General features: G+C 36.8%; 2 protein-coding genes across 2 annotated transcripts in view; both read right to left on the bottom strand.

The window, feature by feature from the left end:
• Nucleotides 1–21,362, bottom strand: part of LIX1 (limb and CNS expressed 1) — a 999,195-nt gene that overhangs the window by 56,982 nt on the left and 920,851 nt on the right. The gene's annotated exons all lie outside the window — the stretch shown is intronic.
• RIOK2 (RIO kinase 2) lies at nt 78–21,361 on the bottom strand. Its single transcript, XM_004263508.4, has 10 exons — nt 21,188–21,361; nt 18,413–18,551; nt 17,550–17,666; nt 14,918–15,093; nt 12,228–12,316; nt 9,796–9,987; nt 8,183–8,275; nt 6,506–7,030; nt 5,747–5,843; nt 78–1,394 (listed from the first exon to the last, which is right to left on the bottom strand). Exons 1-10 carry the CDS (start codon nt 21,251–21,253, stop codon nt 1,230–1,232), a joined length of 1,659 nt encoding a protein of 552 aa, XP_004263556.1. The 5' UTR covers nt 21,254–21,361; the 3' UTR covers nt 78–1,229.

Genomic DNA, 21,362 nt, shown 5'->3' with positions numbered 1-21,362 from the left:
TCCAGTTGAAAATCCACCTATAACTTTACAATCAGCCCTCGCGCATCCACAGATTCCGCCAACCTCAGATCACGCAGTACTGTAGTATGTATTTATTGAAAAAACATCTGTGTATAGTGGACCCTCGAAGTTCAAACCCACGTTGTTCAAGGGTCAACTATATTTGTTATCTTTGACATGAAATATGTTCTTGACCCACCCAGTTAAGAATATCAGAAAGAACTGTTCACTTCTCATCCCTTCTACTTCCCCCCACCCTTAAGTCTTCTACTTCTGTTCAGGCTGCATAAAAACTGGAAACTGTAAAAATCATGGTATGACTATCTCAAATTTCTGTTCCCATGACCACATTACCAATTTAAGTAGCAGAAAATAAAAGGAGACATAGCTGGTTTACCCTTAATACAAGAGACTAAAAAAATATATGGCAGTGAATTCTTCCTGTGGCTAAATAAAATGCAACCAAGTCGTTAGCAGATTTTCTGAAAGATAAACATCATTGTAATTACCATTCCAACAGCTACACTTTAAAGTGCTAGACATTGTTCTAAGTGCTTTCTGTGCACTGTCTCATATAATCCTCACAACAAGGCTACAAAGTAGTTATAAATCCAATTTTAACACTAAGAAAACTGAGGCAGAGAAGGAGAAAGAGGGAGAGAGAAATAACACTTGCCTAAGGTTGTTTCCACTAGTAAGTGGAAAAGCTGGAATATGAAACCAAGCAATCTACCTGTTTGTGGTAGAGAACAAAACCAGGCAAAAACAGTGATATTTCGATTTTAAAAAATACTCAAGGGCTTCCCTGGTGGCGCAGTGGTTGAGTCCGCCTGCCGATGCAGGGAACACAGGTTCGTTCCCCGGTCCGGGAAGATCCCATATGCCGCGGAGCGGCTGGGCCTGTGAGCCATGGCCGCTGGGCCTGCGCATCCGGAGCCTGTGCTCCACAACGGGAGAGGCCACAACAGTGAGAGGCCCGCGTACTGAAAACAAAAAACAAAAAACTCAAATATTCCTAACAAAAAATTACTTGGAAAACTGGGTTGCTTTAGCAGAATTACTATAGTTATTCTTTAGAAGACATGTACTGAATGAGTCAAATTTATTGATGAAAGAGGGTTTACTTATCTATTTATATATATATATCTGCCTTGGTCCAAAAAATACTAAAGGTGGCTTAAAAAGGGATCATAGTAACTTTTTGAAAAATATTCAACTTCTTAAATATATTACTCTCCCCAAAAGCTAGCTGCTTCCAAACTTGATTTAATATTTTGCATGTTTTCTCTCCGTTGCTTTGTAAATATATTTGCTTCTCCTTTCTGTAATCGTCGTCTCACAGCTGATTTTTGCTGTTTTGTCAACTGACGCTTCACCTTCTGTTTCACCAATTCCTGGAAAGATTTCATGAATTAGTATCACTGATAATGGAACATTTTTTTTTTCTTTTTTTTTTAAATGGAACATTTTGATAAGGAGTAAACATTCAATAAAACAAAGATTTACACTGCTAATATTTTTCAAATTTCTGTTAAAAGCATGAGTTTTAAAAAATTCCAAACACTGACAGTACTATATTAAACAGCAATAAGAGAAAACACCAAACTGTTATAAAATAGGAGGAATTAAATTCCTAACAGAAACACAGATTACAGCAAAAAGTAGCACATAGTGGTGAATAGTCACATTTCTTTAAATAACAAATCATCATAGTGCCACCTAGTGTCTATCAGGAAAACTGGGAAAAACCAACCAACCATAACCCCCAAACCCAAACCCAACAAGATGGAAAGAAAACAAAAACAAACAAACAAAACCAAAACAACCTGCTTATTCCTTTGCTTTCTAGGTAAAAGGAGGCATGGTTTTGTAGTGGAAAATTATGTTTGAAAGCATTTACTACTGGTCAAATATACACAAGAGTGCCTTCATAACTTCAGGTGTAGAGATGACCTGATGGCAGCAGTTACTCATGGAAAAGTCCTCATACAGTTTCTGGGAGAAACAGTATGTTTTCACACGGTGAATGATCATAAATTCAAATTATTTCTTATCACTTAAGACACAGGCTGCCAATGTCAAATGACTTACAAGATGAAGAATAAAATCTGAATATTCTGTTCACATAATTTTTTTTTCCTCTGAAGCAGCCTGTTTAATTGTGTATAATCTTGCATCATCCAACCTCTCCTAAAAAAAGAGTGAACGCTGAAAGGGTTGAAGCAAGGGTCTCTTCTTAATATGCTCCACCCCATGCTAGGTGCAAAGAAGCATTTATTAAAAATCTGTCAAGTTTAAAAATTAAAGATTAATGGATTTGAGAGGTAAAAAGGAGCTAGAAAAACCAGTCTGCCTAACGCACTGTTTCTTGGACTGTATATGTGTAATATAAAACTCTGGATCAGATAAGTTAAATGCAGACTTCAGATATTTTACATAGTTAGGCAGACAGGCTTTAACAAGTTATCCCTCTTTATTTTAGTCTAATGATTCTCAGTGGGAGGAAAAGTAAAAGAAGATAAAGCGAAACAGAAGAATAAAAATGCAAGTTCCTGCAGAGGCTGATATCCCAGGAGATGCAGTTCCAGGAAGGCCAGAGTCTTAGAAGCACCTGGTTGCTATCCCAGAAATTTCATTACTGAAAGCATTAAGATTGGCTGAAAGTTTAACACATGAGTGACTGGCCTCTAGGACTTCTCTCTACCCTAGGAAGCCAGGCAACTATCACAGCCTCCTCACCCCAGCAGGAGACCAGAAACCTGAATCAGATCAGCATCATCTTAACTATCACCAAGAGAACAAAGCAATACCTTCAGAATTCTGAAGGTCAATTATTTCCAAACCACAACTCTAATACTTAAATTCTCAATCAGGTGTGAGGACATGATAAAAAGACATTTTTAGTAATAAAAAGTCCTCTCCCCCACCCAAACTCACTCAAAAAACTACTAAAATCCATTCTGCCACATAAAGAAGTAAACTCAGTAAGGAAAAGAGATAAAACTAGGAAAGAAGGTACCCAACAGGAGACTGAGACAACAGTAGAACATGCACCACATTTAAACTAGGGGAGTTCAGACAGAGGCCTCTGGGATAGTTCCAAGAAAAAAAAAATCAATTTATTTTCTAAATATTCTGCTTGAACTTCCCCTTCGTTCTTTACTTCAATGAGACCATAAGATAATCATATCAAGCAGCTAAAGAAAATAAGGAGGTAAGGAATCACTATGCATATACCTCCTAATTCAGAACAATTTACAAATCCTACAAGGTTAATAATTTTCATGTTAAAAAGTGGGAGAAAAATCCACACTAGTATATTTTTTTAAAAAAATGATGAAATGCGAAATAAAATACAGTTGATCCTTGAACAATGAGGGTGTTAGGGGCATTGACCCACTGTGCAGTCAAAAATCTGAGTATAACTTAGAGTCAGCCATCTGTATCAGAGGTTCCTCTGCACCTGCGGATTCAACCAACCACAGATCATAGAGTACTGTAGCATTTACTATTAAAAAACCCCACATATTCAAACCAGTGTTGTTCAAGGGTCAACTGTACTTCTGTATTATTTCAAGGAGTACATGAAAAAAATGAATGAAAATCATGTACTTTGTTATTGTTTTGTTGTTTGTTGCTATTGATGGTGGCCATGTATGTATTTTTTTAAAATCAATATACCTTAATGTTTAGCTGGAATTTAATTCTGTTACATATGAGAAAGAACAGCATTCATAAATGGCAACTTTGCCAATAAATAGGGAACTATAAAAGTATTTTAAAGAGGAAAACAGATTTTACAATTTCAAAGAACACAGAGCAAATCTTTTAGTTTTGCAGACACGAAAACAACAATCATCAAATTAACGAAGGTAATAAAACAGTTTGTTTTCTCCTGACCCTTTAAAAAAAATGGAATACGACCTCAAGGAAAATAGTATGACCAAATTCCAAAAAGAATTAGAAGTTAACACGGTCAATTTGTTTCCAATGATTAGAGGGAAACCTTTTTGATTAAGCTGGCTAGAGAGATCTTTTCCCCCCTTAGACTAAAGGCAAATCTGTATTTTATAATCCAGTTTATTATAGGCTTGACCCCATTTGAAATATAAGTTCCTTCTGTTAGCTGTAAGTTAAATGGCATAAAGACAAGACCTAAAGACAATGTTAGTGTCATCATCTTTATATACAGAAAAGAGCATAACTTAGAATTTAAGAAAGTAGCAGGAGTAATCTAACTTTTCTTTACATGCAATTGCCAATTTTACAATACTGTATTGGGTTGGCCAAAAAGTTCATTCGGGTTTTTCTGTAACATCTTACAGGAAAACCCTAATGAACTTTTTGGCCAATCCAACAATTAGATATAAATGCACTTATGTTTTGAATCTGATAAAGTCAAAGAAAGGAGGGTGAATATATCTCAATAAGTACAGAAAAATATCAAAGCCAAGAATGGACAGGCAATCATAAAGTGAGAGAAATTCTTAACCAAGACAGGTGATAATACTTAAAGGGAGATATTATCTTCCATCATAATTAAAAGATGTTTCAAAGATTTCACAGACTTAAATTTTATGTTCAGAAAATCAGGTAAATTATGAGGCCATCAGAAGAGTATATAAAATCAGTGCGTTTACAGAATTTTATTCTTTTATTTTGGTCTCACAAGTTCCAAATGTTTCTATTATTGAGTAAAGATACCAGTACTACTAAAAGTGTACTATATTAATAAAACAGAGTACTGTTATTTTTAGCTTATTTTTTGATAACTGATTTAATTTTGTAAATGTCCATATTACCCTCCACAGGGTGTACATTTTAACTTGTTAACAATATATCTGAACTTAAAAAATGAGAAGTTCAGGAAAAAACAAAGTTCTTTCCCTGTGAATTCACTTTCTAAATAATAATTTGATTTCCTCCTTTCTACCTTCTAAACTGACTTTCTTCTTTTGCTCATTTTAAGTAAAGTTATCACTAAAAACTAGTTTCAATGGTATTCAACTTAGTACCTTCAACCAGAAGGAAAAAACCTACCACACCAATTATGTAATTTTATCTCTGCTTAAAATCTGCAAAGGAAACAAACTGATTCTTCCTTCCGGGTAACCAGGAGAAATGGCCGGCAGGCATAAAAGCTCATCGGTAGGAGCTGGACTATACGTTCATTATCCTGTCCAGAAAATGTCCTTTATGAAATTCTTTTGGACATTTGTTGCTAAATGTCCAACAAAAGCTTGAGACACTGAAAGTTTTACAATTACCTATTTTCCTCTTTCAAAATTTAAGAACAAGCTAGCTAGCGAAGCTCGTGCATTTTCACATTTGAGGTGCAGTGCTGTCACTAGCTGAGTAATCTTGAGCAAAGTCATGTAACTTGTCTGGGCCTCAATTTCCTAATTGTTAAAATGCAGGGACAAGATCACATGAGAATCTACGAAGTCCCCCTTGGATTTAAATTTCTATGATTTTCATATTTTAAATTCAAGCCAACTTACATGCTGTGTTTTCCCTGAAAGTTCTGATCGTTCCAGCTAAAAGTGAAGTGAACCCTCTCTATTTACTAAATTTGCACTTGTTATCAATTTTATACTATCAACATGTGAAGTCCAAATGGCCAAGGTGGTCCTGTACATCATCTAATCCTCAGAGCGCCTAAGCTTAATAATCTGTCCACAGTAGTGCTAATAGTGTTTATTAGTAGTGCTAATAAACACCTGGGAAACGTTGAATGAATAGTTACCGGAGGAATTGTTGAACAGCTTAACACACTGCCCACAGAAGTAACACTCAGAGTTCTTGTTCTATGTTGATTAGTATCTTCCATATTTTCTTCATCTCTAAAATTAAAATCAAAATTTAGTTAATTTTTAATAGTTAATTATGCTTAATTTATATCATATTACTACTTTGAAATACATAAAGCCATATTTCATCAAACTACCCTAAATCTAAAAGTTAAATTTTAGATCTTTTGCTAATCTAAGCTGAGGCTGATTCACTAATATTTGTCCAAAAAAAAAATCTTAAAAGAAAAATAACATAACAGTAATTTTAATTGTACATTAACAAATAAGTACAGAAGGTTCAAAGCATGAGGGAAAATTCACTGTAAGTAGATATTTTAAGAGAGCACACTTACTACATGTTTATTGGACTATACATTAACCAAACATACATTAGATGAATAATTATTAAAAAATACAAATAATTCACCCATCTAAAACCTCATCAACTTATCAAGAGATCTTATTAACTATTTGAAAGTAATCAGTTTGAATTTGAAAGCAGAACTGCTTAAAATTGAATAAATAGGCTGTCTAGGATAAGTCAATTGTAGAGGGTTATTTGAATTTTAACTATAAAAGAGTTATTTGCTTTCATTTTGCACATGATGATGCAGAATATAGCTGTCATGTCATTTGACAAAAACATTCATTTACCAGAATCAAAGTCTAGGTCTCCAGATTAAAGTAAAAAACCAACCAACAGAAGTCTATACCTGAAAGGCCTTAATTCTTTGTTTACTGATGACAAGGCAATCACATGAGGGCACTCATCTTCATACTCCTCAGAGCCCATGAGGATTCCACCTTGACCTGTCTTATCATCTTGCCTGGTGTCATGTTCAGTTCTGCTATTCTCCTCAGAAAACTCAGTTACAGAACTGTTTGTAACAACCTGCCCTTTTATTTCTTCTAAAGGCTGATTGAATTCAGTCATTTCAAAACTATGTGCATCAGCACTGTCCTCTGACAAACTGTCTTCCTTTATTTGTTCAAGGTCTCCAGATGATCTGTAACAGCAGTCAACTGATTCACCTATAGAGTTCTGTACACTTTCAATATCTGATCTACAGTCCTTTGCTTTTTCTGATATCTCTTCATCAGAAAATGAGAATTCAGATCCCTCCTCTGTTTCAATACTTTTATCATCTGGACCTACTGGATGAAGTAGTTCATCATCTGCCTGCATTTCCTTTGTGTAGCCGCTGGCAGAAACCTCTACATCAAGAGAGTCCTCCCTCCTAGGAAAAGAAAAGAATGTTATGCATTTAGAGAGCGAGAAAAAAATCCACCTGACATGAATTAAGTATTTAGTGTTCTGATAAATTACGACTCTCAAATGAGTTTAACAGTTTATATATTTTAAAGGTTTTTCTCTGCCTAAAAGGTAATACTTAAATCACTTAACTACACAAATGTCAAGGACATAGCTGGTTGTCATCTAAGAATAAAATGACTGTGAGGGACTTCCCTGGTGGTCCAGTGGTAGAGAATCTGCCTTACAATGCAGGGGATGTGGGTTCAGTCCCTGGTCAGGGAAGTAAGATCCCACATGCCGCAGGGCAACTAAGCCCGCACGCCACAACTACTGAGCTCTCATGCCTCAACCAGAGAGCCTGTGTGTGGCAAACTATAGAGCCCACACGCTCTGGAACCCGTGCGCCTCAACTACAGAGCCCACATGCCCTGGAGACTGAGCACCACAACTAGAGAAGAGAAAACCCGCACGGCACAACTAGAGAGAAGCCTGCACGCCACAAGGAAAGATCCCTTATGCCTCAGCAAAGATCCTGTGTGCTGCAACTAAGACCCGATGCAGCCAAAAATAAATAATGAATCTTAAAAAAAAAAAAGGAATAAAATGACTGTGAAGAGCAACAGATATTAGTAGAAAAGTTACAGAAACTTCAGTTGATACTGACTTAATAAATTAACTTTCAGAGGAGGCTAAAGATTTTAAGTTATGTCAATCATCCCAAATCAGAAAACAATATCTTAACTACGTATACAAAATGAGAACATTTGGCTGTGAGAATTTACATATAATTATGTTCCATGAATCAATTAAATATAGCTCCTATAGTGAATAAAGGAAAAACACAATTTCTGATAAACACTTGGCTTGATTCCTTAAAAATGGGTTATTCACATAGCATCCTATATTGAATAAGCGTTCTCGAATTTATAAGAAACTAAGTAGGTTCCTCCTCCAAATTCAGTAAGGTTAATGGACCACAGGTAGGCATAGTTTTTAAGTTTCATTTGTATATTATATAGCAATGATACTGAACAACAATAATAATGAAAATTTTTTAGATGAAAGTGTTAACTTTTAGAACTAAATAAATCTGGTATTCAGAATTCTATCATTTTATGCAACATAGTATACAAACCTGATATCACTAAAGGTTGGGAAAAGCTCACTTTCATAGCTGAAACGTTTCATGAAGAAATCTCTGATGCATTTAACATCTCTGTCAAAATACCTGCAAAAGCAAGAATCATTTTTTATATAGCCTTTGTTGCTCATCTTTTTCCTTATTAGCCAAAGACAACATCCTTGTTATGACATTCTTGTTGTTACATGAAAGAGAAAAGGATGTTACTCAAAAGAAAAAAGAAACAAATCAGCTGCTGGTGTTTGAAAAACTAAAAGCCCAGGAACAAGGACTATAAGCTGTCAACGGCATACAGTTCTTATGGTTAGAAAACTCAAGGTTTTCCCATACTGTGAGACATATATATGAATCCCAGAAAAAAAGATAAGGGCCTGCAGTTTGGGGGCAGATTTCTACTTTCCCTCTCTAGTTTCCAGTCTGTCTGATTATAGTTCCCATCAGCTTCAGCTATGTTCACTAGAACCTCTAGTCAACTGGGAAAGGTGAAGACAAAAATAAACTAGTGACTCATAAGAAAAAGTTTGGGGACTAATGTTATGTTTATATTATCTTTATTACCCATTAGCTAATATGCAGTAAACATCTATAGGATATAACTAATGCTGTGGCTTATAAATAGTTATCTGGAGACATGTTAATCTGGACTGAGAGTAGAAGGACCTCTGAATATCAGGTTGCTTTTTAGGCTACCATAAAGCAGCCAGAACAGATTGAATTCTCTAGAAGGTTTCCAGAAAGGGAGAATTAAGAGACAGGATGACATGGAATTGAGAGAACAGGAGAAAAAAAATACTCAATCTTAATTTGATTACACTCAACTGCATCATAGAATACAAACACATAAAGGAAAATATCCTGTCATATTTCACAATTTGGCTGTTTAAATGGTCAAGTAATATGAGAAATAAGATTATCACAGTATATGAAGTGATTCTGCCCTGTGTCAGGGATGAGGTTTTACGTGAATTCCTTGCTCTTATCAAAATAAAAGCTAAAAACAACATGAGAGATATTACCAGTCTGGTAACTGAGTTCAGTACAAAACCGTAACTTTCATCAAGGCCATAAAAAATTATTAAATTATGCCTGGTGAAGCCCTCTTGGAGGCAACCATGAAGCAGAGAGAAAAGGGGAAAGGCAGAGAGGATGTGGTTCTAGGGTTCCTCCTTCCATGTCCCTACTTCTTCTGAGCAGGCTTTTGTTTTAAAAATTGGGCTTCCACCTAAACATTTGTTTGAATAAAGAGTTCCATGGCTGAGAAAGTTTGACTTTTGCAAGTCTGTCAGGTTACAAGAGTAATTCAAATTCTTTTGATGATTTATAAAAGTAGACAGTTTCTTCAGATTTCTAATATACAGCATTATTTTAATGAATAGGTTTTAAAAACTGTATCAAAGTGCATTTTTTTTCAGTTTTAAAATACCGAGGAGTAAGAAAAATTCTTAGGGGGAAAATCAGAGCATTTTGACATCCCAATTTTTAGACTCTTAACATCAGCCACTTCAAACCAGTTATTAACCCCAATGACAGTATGACAAAGCTGAAAAATTATTAATAAATAAAAGATGACTGCATCACACATAAACACAGTTACATCCAGAATATACCATTCAGCATTGGTATGAGAAGTTGAAACCATCTGTGGAAAATCGATCATGGTGATGTGGTCATCTTTATCCAAAATGAGATTGAATTCATTGAAATCTCCATGAATCAGCCCATGATTTGCAAGTTTAACAATTAGTTCCATAGCTTCATCATATACTGATGCAGGATCTTCAACGTGGTGTATCTGACATCTGAAAGTGTTAAGTGTGAAAATGGTTATTTGTCCTCATTTATGATTTTAATGAAAGCAAGTATGTGTGTATTTACATTTAAATATTATTTCCATTTCATCATGCCTCCCTAGCAGTTTTCTCTTCAATCCTATCAGCATGCAGATATAACAGCTTTAAAAAAAAAAAAAAAGACACAACCCATTCAATTCTGTATCTTCTTCCCAGTACACCACATTCTTTCTTTCATCTTAACAGCCAAACTCCTCTACTTGTGCTTTCTCCAATTCAATGAGCACTCTAATGAGCCCATTTCAAGCAAGCTTTCATTCAACCTTGTTCCAATGAAATAGCTCTCGTCAAAACTACGAATGACTTACATGTTGCTATATCCAATGGTCAATTCTCCACTTTCATCATTATCTGGTCTGTCAGTTAACCTCTTCCCCCTCCTTGAAGCAGCTCCTTTCACTTGACCCTTGGTACACTAACTCTTCAGGCTGTCCTCTTTCTGCACTGATCATTCCTTCTTAGTTTTTTTAGCTAGTTCTTCAGCTTTTCCCTGACGTATAAATTTTGGAGCTCCTCAAAGGTTAATCTTAAGACCTATTATCTTAACCATTCTTGGTGATCTCATACAGGCTCATACACAGACTTCAATCTAGACTTCTCTGAGCTTCTGGGCATCTCTAACTTACCATGTCCCAAACTGAATCTCTGATTCTGCCCCACCCTCTAACTCCAAACTGTCTTTCTGCAGTCTTTCCCATTTCTGTAAATGGCAACTTTATCCCTCCAATTATTCAGGCCCCAGATCTTGGTGTTATCCTTACCTGCCCCTTCCTTTATATCAATACAATCCCAAACAAATCATGTAGGCCCTGACTGTAAAACATATCCAAAATCTGACCACTTTTCATCACCTTCACATCTACCACTCTGATCTAAACTACTATCATCTCTTGCTTGCATTATTACAATAATTTCCTAACCTTTCTTCCTAATCCTGTCCTAGTCTCCTTTCAGTCTATTTTCAATACAGCAGTCAGAGTGATACCATTAAAACATTAGTCAGATCATGTCTCTTCTTAATTCAAAATCCTCCAATGGCAGGGAGTTCCTTGGCAGTCCAGTGGTTAGGACCTGGAGTTTTCACTGCCACCAAAAAAAAAAACAAACAAACAAATCCTCCAGTGGCTTCTTGTGTCAATCAAAATAGTCCTTATACTATTGCTACAATGGCAATCACATTAGGAAATATAAATGTATCAAATCAACCTTAAAGTTACTGAATGTTATATGTCAAATATATCCTCCCCACCAAAATAAATAAATAGAACATCCTTGCAATGGCTTACAAATCGTCTGCTGCCTCTGTGATCTCATCATTTACAATTTCTCCCCTTATTCACTCAGCTCCAGCCACAGTGGCCTTCTGTTTCCTGAACATGCAGGCATACTCCCATTCCAGGATTTACGCATTTGCTCTTGCCTCTGCCTGAAATGTTCCTAGATATCTGCATGATTTCCTCTCTCCTTTCAGGATTCTGCTCAAAAAATCCCCTTATCAAGGAGACTTTTCCAGGTCACTCCATGTAAAATAGCAGCCTCCTACACCCACCCACCTCAACACTTCCTGTCCCCCTTACCCCACTTTATTTTTATGCATGGCATTTACCACCATCTGATGTATCAAATATTTCCTTGTTTAGCTATTTCCTGCAAGTTTCCTTCCATCAGAAAGTAAGCTCTATGAGGGCAGGGACTTTGTTTTGTTTACTGGGGAGCCTAGAACAGCGCTTGGCACATACTAGACTGTTTATTTACTGACTGAGTCAGAGAGTATAAAATCCATATTGTCGGGCTTCCCTGGTGGCGCAGTGGTTGAGAGTCCACCTGCCGATGCAGGGGATACCGGTTCGTGCCCCGGTCCGGGAGGATCCCGCATGCCGCGGAGCGGCTGGGCCCGTAAGCCATGGCCGCTGGGCCTGCGCATCCGGAGCCTGTGCTCCGCAATGGGAGAGGCCACAACAATAAGAGGGCCGCATACCGCCAAAAAAAAAAAAAAAAAAAAAAAAAAATTGTGGTAAAATCCATATTGTCAGAATGAAACTGAATTTTCAATTTGCCTTTAAGTCTACTACTTTATGTTAATTTCTAACCTCCCAGAAGCAATATTCCATTTACAAAAAAAAAATATTTTTTAAAATTGAACCTTATAATTATTTATTAGGACTGAAGGTTCCAAGAATTATACTTACAGAGGATAGCCTTTTATGAGTTCCATGACCACTGCATGGCGATTATAATCAACTGGCTTTGGAACTGGAAATTTCCTTTCATACAATGCCTAAAATATAGCAAAACAGGTAAAAAGTAATGAAAAGGTCATTAATTTTTAGGGAACAATAAAATTAAGTGTACCTGTCCACAACCAGAAAAAAAACATGTAAGCCTTTACAAAATTACAGTTAACACATGATTATTTATGCATGGTTTATTCACTGCACAGAATGAGCTGTACATAAAAACAACATTGTAAACCAGTTTTTGTAATTCACTTTTTTTTTTTGCGGTACGCGGGCCTCTCATGGTTGTGGCCTCTCCCGTTGCGGAGCACAGGCTCCGGACGCGCAGGCTCAGCGGCCATGGCTCACGGGTCCAGCCGCTCCGCGGCATGTGGGATCTTCCCGGACCAGGGCACGAACCCGTGTCCCCTGCATCGGCAGGCCGACTCTCAACCACTGCGCCACCAGGGAAGCCCCTGTAATTCACTTTTTTACCAAACATTCATTTACTGAACATTTACTAAATATTATACACTGTGCTAGGGTTACAAAAATGAGTGTGAAAATGTCTCTGCCTTCAAGAAGTTTCGTCTCTTACAATATGTATATCTTCTATTTTGTAAGTTTCTGTCATTTACTGGGAGTGTGCTTAAAAAATTCAAATGGAAATAAATTGTGATTTAGGAAATATTCTGTCTTCTGGCATATCAGGAAATGAAATATTCCAATATATTAGGCATTTCAGTTTATACAGCACTGACTTTTTCTTCAGACCACAAAATACAATATAAATCTATTATGTGACAGGGCCTTTGTCATTGATACCTGAATCATGCCAACAGTGGTTCTAGTTCTTGCTACCACACCAAACCTTTCTTCAGTGTACCAATACCAACTAAGATGCTTGCGTCAATACTCCATTTAAAAAAAACTACAATGGCTGTAAATATTGACTTCAGTCTGAATAACTTTTCCTAGTTTTCAAAACTCTTTAATCCACTTATCCAGTCCTAGTTCTCTCAATACTCTGTCCAATAAACACTCTGGAGTGTGATCAAGACAGTCACCTTAGTGACTGTCCCCATACACACAGGGCTCACACGAATATTCATGTCTTTGCCATTCTGGTTCCTTTGCAAAGTACACTGTCTTATTGTCTTTTCCTTACAGACAAATCATATGCAACTCCATTACTCTACTCAACTCCCACTCACTTATGAAACCTCCTTCATCGATCATTCTACTCTACAGAAGATTGTCTAAACTCAACATATAATTTGACATTTAAACTGTTCTGTTTTAGGTGTGTTCATGTTATCTTTCCAACTTTAAGACACACACTGCACTCGTTATTTCTTTGGTATCCGCTGTTCACCTCCCCCAACAAAATACTTAATATAGAGGTAGGCACACAGCTGACACTCAATATATGCTTATTAACGGGGTTAATTTTAAGAGCTGTCTACTCTACTTCCTACCTTCTTTGGACAGGAACTGAACTATTTCCCTCTCCCCAAAGATTGTCTGCTTGGCCATATATTTGTTATTTTTAAATCCAAATGGTTTTGAACATGCTTTGGCAGCTCAACAGTATGTAACAACTCTAACTATTGTCATAGTGGTCTAGCCCTTGTACCATAGCTTAACCCTTAAGTTATAGCTCAATCTTATCTTATTTTCGCTTAGGAAAAGAGAGAATAAATTTAAGAAGCATATTTATCCACAACCAGGCTCTATTCCTGTGCCTTCATATAAAAACTCCAAGAAGACACTTAATATAGTTTGGGGGAAATGTGTAACAATTCCTACTAAACTGCCTACTTACTATCACAGGATACAAACCATTGATATAACACAAAAAACACAACATGTATGGTATTGATATCACTTACTTATACTGACTAGAGGATTCTTTCCTCAGGATTACTAAAAATTTAAGCACATGAATTAAAATAACCTACTCAAAGAACATCAAAGTGAAATTCCCAAGAAACAACAGGTCATACACTGGAGTGACTTTTAATAATTCAAAATTTTAAAAAGATAAGTTATAACAAATAAATCCTACTGGAGAGAATAATAAGAATGCAGTTATTTTCTAATTTAAATTATTAGTGAAGACAATTAATTTGGTTATTATTAAAGATATTTAGTAAATCTATGTTGAACTTAATTTGGAAGGTAAAAGGTTGAAAACTAAAGATTTTTACCATTTCTAATATACATACAAATTCATAAATTGACATTTCTTCCATTGAGGGAAAAAAAATACCAGTCAACTTACCTGAGAGACTAAGGTTTCTACAGAAGATAATTATCTGGTGTTTTCAATTAGAGACAGACATATGCATAGACAGGTATAGATTTACATTCACACATACACATTTGTGAGGCAATTACATCACTATTTATTTCAGGCTACTCTATCTTGTTAATATTGTAGAATACAAGTTGCCTTTATGCATTTATAACAGCTAAAAATACCTTTGCGTAGAAGGAAACCACGAGAAAAACAAATACCAGAAATAGTCTAAAGAGTTAAAAAGTGACTGTTAAGGATTGGGACTGGGAGTAGGGAGATGCGGAGGCAACAGACTGATGCATGTCACTACAACCTTTTAACTACACATATTGTTTGGTTAAAAATATAAAATTAAAAATACCTTCATATAAGCAAATTCTTTCATGGCAGAGAGACGAGATAAATAAAGCCAAGACATGTTATGCCTGTGTTTATGATAATCACGCTTGTTTTTCAGATTTCGAAAGGAGGTTCTCCCCAGTCTGTGAAGCTTTAATGCAAATTGCTGCCCTTCTTCATTTGCAACAATGTAAATATCTAGAGTCAAAATTTTAAAAGGATCATTATTATATTTTTATTCCAGTAAATTTAAACAATTCCAATTTTCTAACTTTGGTTTTATTTGTTCCAAATTTTATCTTTCCTAATAACTAGAAATAGTTACCATTCAGCAAAATTCTTTTTATTGTAATTTTAATTACAATACAAAATGATGACATGTATTAATATCTATTACAAAAGAAAAAAGGGATGCAAAGGTGTCAAAGGTTACTGCTTCCAAAGATGCTCAATGCTCAATTCCATTTAGTGGGAATACATCTAATTGTTGCTTAGTGTCCTACATGTACGAGCAGTGATTAATAATATCTTCCTTTTCAACATAGGACTTGTCTGGTGGTCCAGTGGTTAAGACTCTGCGCTTCCACTGCAGGGGACATGGGTTAGATCCCTGGTCGGGGAACTAATCCTGCATTGCCACACAGCAGGGCCAAAAAGAAAAAAAATTCTTTCTTTTCAACAATGTGAAGTTCAATTCTTAAATTGCTTCAATGAATAAATACTGAGTATCCAAATATAATCCTATAATAATCAGAATGGAGATCTTCCCATAAATATTCTATCAAACAAGTTGCTATTTTAATACTAACATTTAGAACATGTCCTAATTACTCATGAGAGAAACAGCCTCTCATGTTCGTGAGATTATAAATTGACACAATTTGGAAGGAAATTTGGTAATATCAAAATTTTTAATGTGCATAACTTTAGCTCTAATAATTTAATTTCTAAGACTGTAATACTTGGCAACTACAAGAAAGACACCTCTACTAATATGAAATGATGTCAGGGATGCACCAAGTGGAAAAAAATCAAGGTGTAGAATTGTAAGTACTGTTTGCTTTCACCTATGATAAAAAAGATATGTGAATGTATATACATACATCCTCAGTACATTATATACTTGTATTTACATAGAATATTTCTAGGATATGTACAATATTAATAAATAGTGATAGCTTTGGGAAGTAGTAACAGGAGATGGAGACCTGGGTTAGGAGTTAAGATTCACTTTTTACCATACTCGTACTCTGTTTTGCAAGTAATGAAGTTCTTAAAAATTAAAAGAAAGCCATTTTTTTAATTGAAAAAAATTGGACAAAAAAATTAAGAGGAAAAAGAGGTGTTTCATTACATCATTTTATACATTTTTACACACACACACTCCCGTATTTAGTAACTCTAATATTACTTATTAAATATATACCATACTCTGGATATTAATATAGTAGACATACAAACCATATGAAGTACCAAAACAACCTCCTTTGGAATAGGTTTCCTAATAGTTCTTTTACTTCTAATTTTAATTTTTTTTTTTTGTGGTACTCGGGCCTCTTACTGTTGTGGCCTCTCCCGTTGCGGAGCACAGGCTCCGGACGCGCAGGCTCAGCGGCCATGGCTCACAGGCCTGGACGCTCCGTGGCATGTGGGATCCTCCCAGACCGGAGCACGAACCCATGTCCCCTGCACCGGCAGGCGGACTCTCAACCACTGCGCCACCAGGGAAGCCCTAATTTTAATTTTTTTGCTCTCTCAGTTTAAAGTATGTAACTATACAGCATGAACTTTGTAGGACAAAAAGTAGTGTATAAGAGAGCATGGCATAAAGAAAATCTTTCTCTGTTCTTTATTTTTACCACACATAAAAAACCACTACATAGGTATTTGTTTAATGCTATTTTAGAATTTTTTTCTGTGGTTCTACACATATCTAACTTTGCCCTGTTGATCATACTGCTGTGATGGAAAGTGTGGTTTTTATAACTTCCTTGTGATACTTTTTAAAAAAAATATTTTATTATTTTTGGCTGCATTGGGTCTTCGTTGCTGCGTGCGGGCTTTCTCTAGTTGCGGTGAGCGGGGACTACTCTTCGTTACAGTGCACGTGCTTCTCACTTGGGTGGCTTCTCTCGTGGAGCACAGACTCTAGGTGCTCAGGCTTCAGTAGTTGTGCACGCAGGCTCAGTAGCTGTGGCTTGTGGTCTCTAGAGCACACGCTCAGTAGTTGTGGCACACGGGCTTAGATGCTCTGCGGCATGTGGGAACTTCCTGGACCAGGGCTCGAACCCATGTCCCCTGCATTTGCAGGCGGATTCCCAACCACTGCACCACCAGGGAAGCCCCCTTGTGATACTTTTAAAAATTATTACAAATGTTCAATTTATCAGATATTAAAATAAGAACAAATAAAGTATTTGCCAAAGATTTCAGTTATTAGAGGAAAACTGATTCTTGATATAACAACTTTCAGTGATAGACTTATGAAAAAACAGTAGTTTACTAAACTAAGGGTAATTTCAAAATCTGTATTGCTTTCAAGCAACTTTTCAATTTACTGTTTAGTTAGAAAAATAGAAAAGATGAATCCTTTCTCAAGGGGAAACATAAACTAAAGCAAATAAAATGCACTCAATAGTACTATCAGCACTTACCAGATTCTTTGCCAACACCCATCTGGTTTCCAACAGACTCAACCACCTGTCTAGAAGAAAGTGTTTTCAAAGCTAGGTAATCATAGCCTGCATTTGTCAACCGATAGCCCTGGACAGCTAGAAAAAATCAAATGAGAAAGACCATATTTTAGTTACACTGTACCATCAAGTCACATCACGTCAAGAGAAAAATTTAAACAAGGGAAGTCTTAGCTGGAAAAACACTAGCTACCCAGGCTTATGAATTTTAGCATTTCTTGCTGTAATTTTTATTTCTTCTCTAGAGCAGTGTTACTCAAAGTGTAACCTACAGACTGATACCAGTCTATAAATGTTTGTTACTAGTCTGTGACAAGTTATAGAAACTAAGTGGTTCAAAAATTTTTGTATCAATTTGACTAAGTTATGTTATGTCTTCAATCTAATAAGAAGGAATTTGTGCCTGTATTTTGTCAGTTTTTTATTTTTCTAGTAATTATTTTTATTATTTTATAAAGGTACGGATCCATAATAGGTAGAAAAAGAGAAACTCATCCCTCACCACTATGGTTTGAGAGGTAATGCTCTAGAGTCCTTTGGCAGACTGTACTTGCCAAAGACAGCAACAATATCTTAATCCCACTTGTTCTTCTGCAATTGGAACTTGCTAATCCCCTATGAGGAAATGAAGGCTATTTCTCTAGCCTCCTGGATCTGGGTGGGCCCTGTGATTGCTCTGACCAATAGAAAATGGTAGAAATGTACTGTGTCAGTTCTATGTCTAGTGCTTTCCTAGTCTGGCAGCTTCCACCTGCTTTTTGGAATACCTGCTCTGGCGGAAGCCAGTTACAGGGAAAATCACAAACGGTGCCTCAAATACTTACTTTTGGTTCGTTCCCAAGCTATAAGTTTATGTTTTACTAGTTCTCTTAAAACTTTATTGCAACCACCATGTTTAAGGCTGGCTATAGAAGCAACCAAACTGCAGGGAACAATTTCATGGTTCTTCATGCCCATTTCAACCTGCAATTGAAGAAATCAAAATGCAATCATAATCAACATAGAGCTGTTGTCTACCAAAACCTTGTGAAAAACTTAACTTCTCCGTCAAACTTTCCTGACCATGCAGTTTCCCAACCAATTGTGAGACATAATTATTACCTTCTCTAGACATATTTTAAATCACAATTTGGTATATAATCATTGATATTCATATTCTCTCTCTCTCTCTACTATACTATATGCACTTCAAGAGTATGAATTGTGAGTGCTTAACATAGTTACTAACATATGGTATGTACCAAAATACGTATTGACATCCAAATATTTGTGTTTAATAACTACAGATATTCCAGGTATTTATTAAGAAGGTATTTAATGAGAAGATATGAAAGGACCTGAAATGTAGACCAAAAGTTTTAGATTTTATACTAAGTAGGAAACTCATGAAGATGCTTAGGCAAGGGAGATTTAAGGGTTGTTTTAAGGATGTTAATCTAGCAGGAATATGCAAAGTGGTTTAGAGAAGGCAAAAACTGGAGGTGCTGTATTGGAGAACTAAGACAACAGTCTGGGCCAGAGAAAACAGAAGCCAGGACAGGGAAGAGGTGGTGGTAATGGAGGGAAAGAATTAAAGAAATTAGTATGGGAGGGATTGGCACTGGATGTGGGAGGGTAAAGTGAATGAAGAGTCAAAGGTGAAGTGAAAACAAAGAAGAGTCTTTAAGATAGTAATAATTATTATTATTTTAATGGAGTTTGGGAAAGGAGTGAAGGGGTAGACAAAGTTGATTAATTCGATATGAGCACACTGAGTCTGAGGTGTTGGAAGGTCCTTCATGGAAGGTACTTCAGATGAAGATGTTTAAGGAAAATTGGAAAGGCTGATCTGCACTTGGGAATGAAGTCATAACTACAGGGAAAAAATCGTCAATTACTTGATGGAGGTAAGAGATAAAGTCATACATAAAGTGGATGTGATCATTAAGCAAGAGATAATGGAAAAAAAAGGAGGGATAAGGGACAGAACTTGGGGGGGGGGAATTCACACTGAAAGGTAAGGGCAGCCAGTCAAAGTATGATTATTGATGTAGGAGGTGCCAGAGAAGTAAAGGGAAGATGGTCAAGGAAAGGTGGCCACTGATACCAAGACTAGTAACACTCAACTGAGACTGAAATATTTAATGAATTAGGCCATTCCTTGGTGAGCTTCAAAAAGAACTTAAGAATTGCAAAAATAAAGTTTTGGAAGATAAATCTGGCATCGTTTTGATGTCCCAACCAAAACCTCACACTTTAAACTTAACTAATCTTCCATGCTTTGTTCTGTTTCTCCCAGCCTCTAACATTCTCTTGACTCCCCTATTTCTGTCAGAGGCATTAAGGAGTGAGTTAATGTGCTGAGGAAGTAGAGAAGGAAGGTATCTTTTGACAGTAGGTATTTAGAGAAAGTGTGGCTGAATTTCAGAATCTATGGGAGGAGAAAGAAGTGTCTTCCAAATTTTACACTGAATTTGCATTTGATAGTTTATTCCTTAAGAAATGCCTATTTAAGCAAAAAATAATAGCTCCTAAATAAATGTGTTTTATTCTGCAAATGCCTAATCTATGTGTTGATCTTTGTGCTATAAGACTAAGACCATAAAATCCGTTTTTGTCACTTCCTTGCTTAACAACATTCAGTGGCTCCCCTATACTTAGAATATATTCAAAATTCTTTACCAAGCCTGCATGACTATCTGTAGCACATGATCTGGCTCTCACCTTTCCCAGTTACATCTCCATCTCTTCAGTCTCTTGCTCACTATGCTCCAGCCACACTGGCCTTTCTAGTCTTCAGAAATTGTTCCTGCCTTGGGGCCTTTGCACTCACCACTGTAGCTTCCTCTCCCTTCAATTCTTTCCAAGGACTTCACTGGACCGGCTCCTTCTCATTCAGCTGTTATGCCCGCCCCGCATTCTTTCTTTTACTTAGCAAATATTTATTCAGTACCTACCAAATACCAGGAACTTTATAAAAACAGACAAGATTCTTGCACTCGGGCAGTCTTCTCTGACTAAACAATTTAAAAACAGTATTCAGGCTCCCTGCCTCCACCATGAGGGGTCTCTATTCCGTTATTCGCTTTACCATCTTCATAGAACTTATTATCTTCATATTATCCCTTATTTATGCGTTTACTTGATGATTTGCCTCCTTCGTCTTGTCTGTCCTGTAACCCGTGGAATTCTCTAAAACGGTTACTACATATCCGATAAGTATGTGTGGATTGAATGAAACTGAAGGAACGCTATGTGACTCAATCTGTGAGTAGGGAACTCAATGCTATCAATTACTCTTCAGGATTCTTAAACCCTTCTCAGCTGGTCAGAAGCCCAGGATCAGAGAAGCTTCCCAGGCTACAGAGATTCGATGTGGCTCTGGAGAAGGGGAGCAAAATAGGAAGGAAAAGAGGGGTCTTTGCTTTACGTGGGGGAAGATAAAAAGCTTCTGAACAAAGGCTTTTGAAAAATCCGACTGTCCGGTCTTTTCCCCATTCCCAACCTCGGCCGCGTACCAGGGCCTAAAGCGCGCTCAGCTCCCAGCAAACTTGGAGGAAGAGGAAGAGCACGCGCGGTAGAAAAGGTCAGGGGAGAGGGAAAAATGGCGAACTTCTTACCGCGGTCAGGACCCTGAAGTCATCCCGGCTCATGTAACGCAACTTGGCCACATTCACCTTCCCCATGGCGGCCCCGGACCCAGGCCAGAATCCTGTTTCAACAACCAGACAGCGATAGGAAAGCTGACATTCCGGCTTCTCCCGCGCTTCACAGCGGCCGGGCGGCTCGCGCCTG

This window comes from Orcinus orca, chromosome 3, assembly GCF_937001465.1.
Source record: "Orcinus orca chromosome 3, mOrcOrc1.1, whole genome shotgun sequence".
Lineage (NCBI taxonomy): Eukaryota > Metazoa > Chordata > Mammalia > Artiodactyla > Delphinidae > Orcinus > Orcinus orca.
Note: the sequence above shows the minus strand (reverse complement) of the source record. Positions and strands in the feature narration are given on the sequence as shown.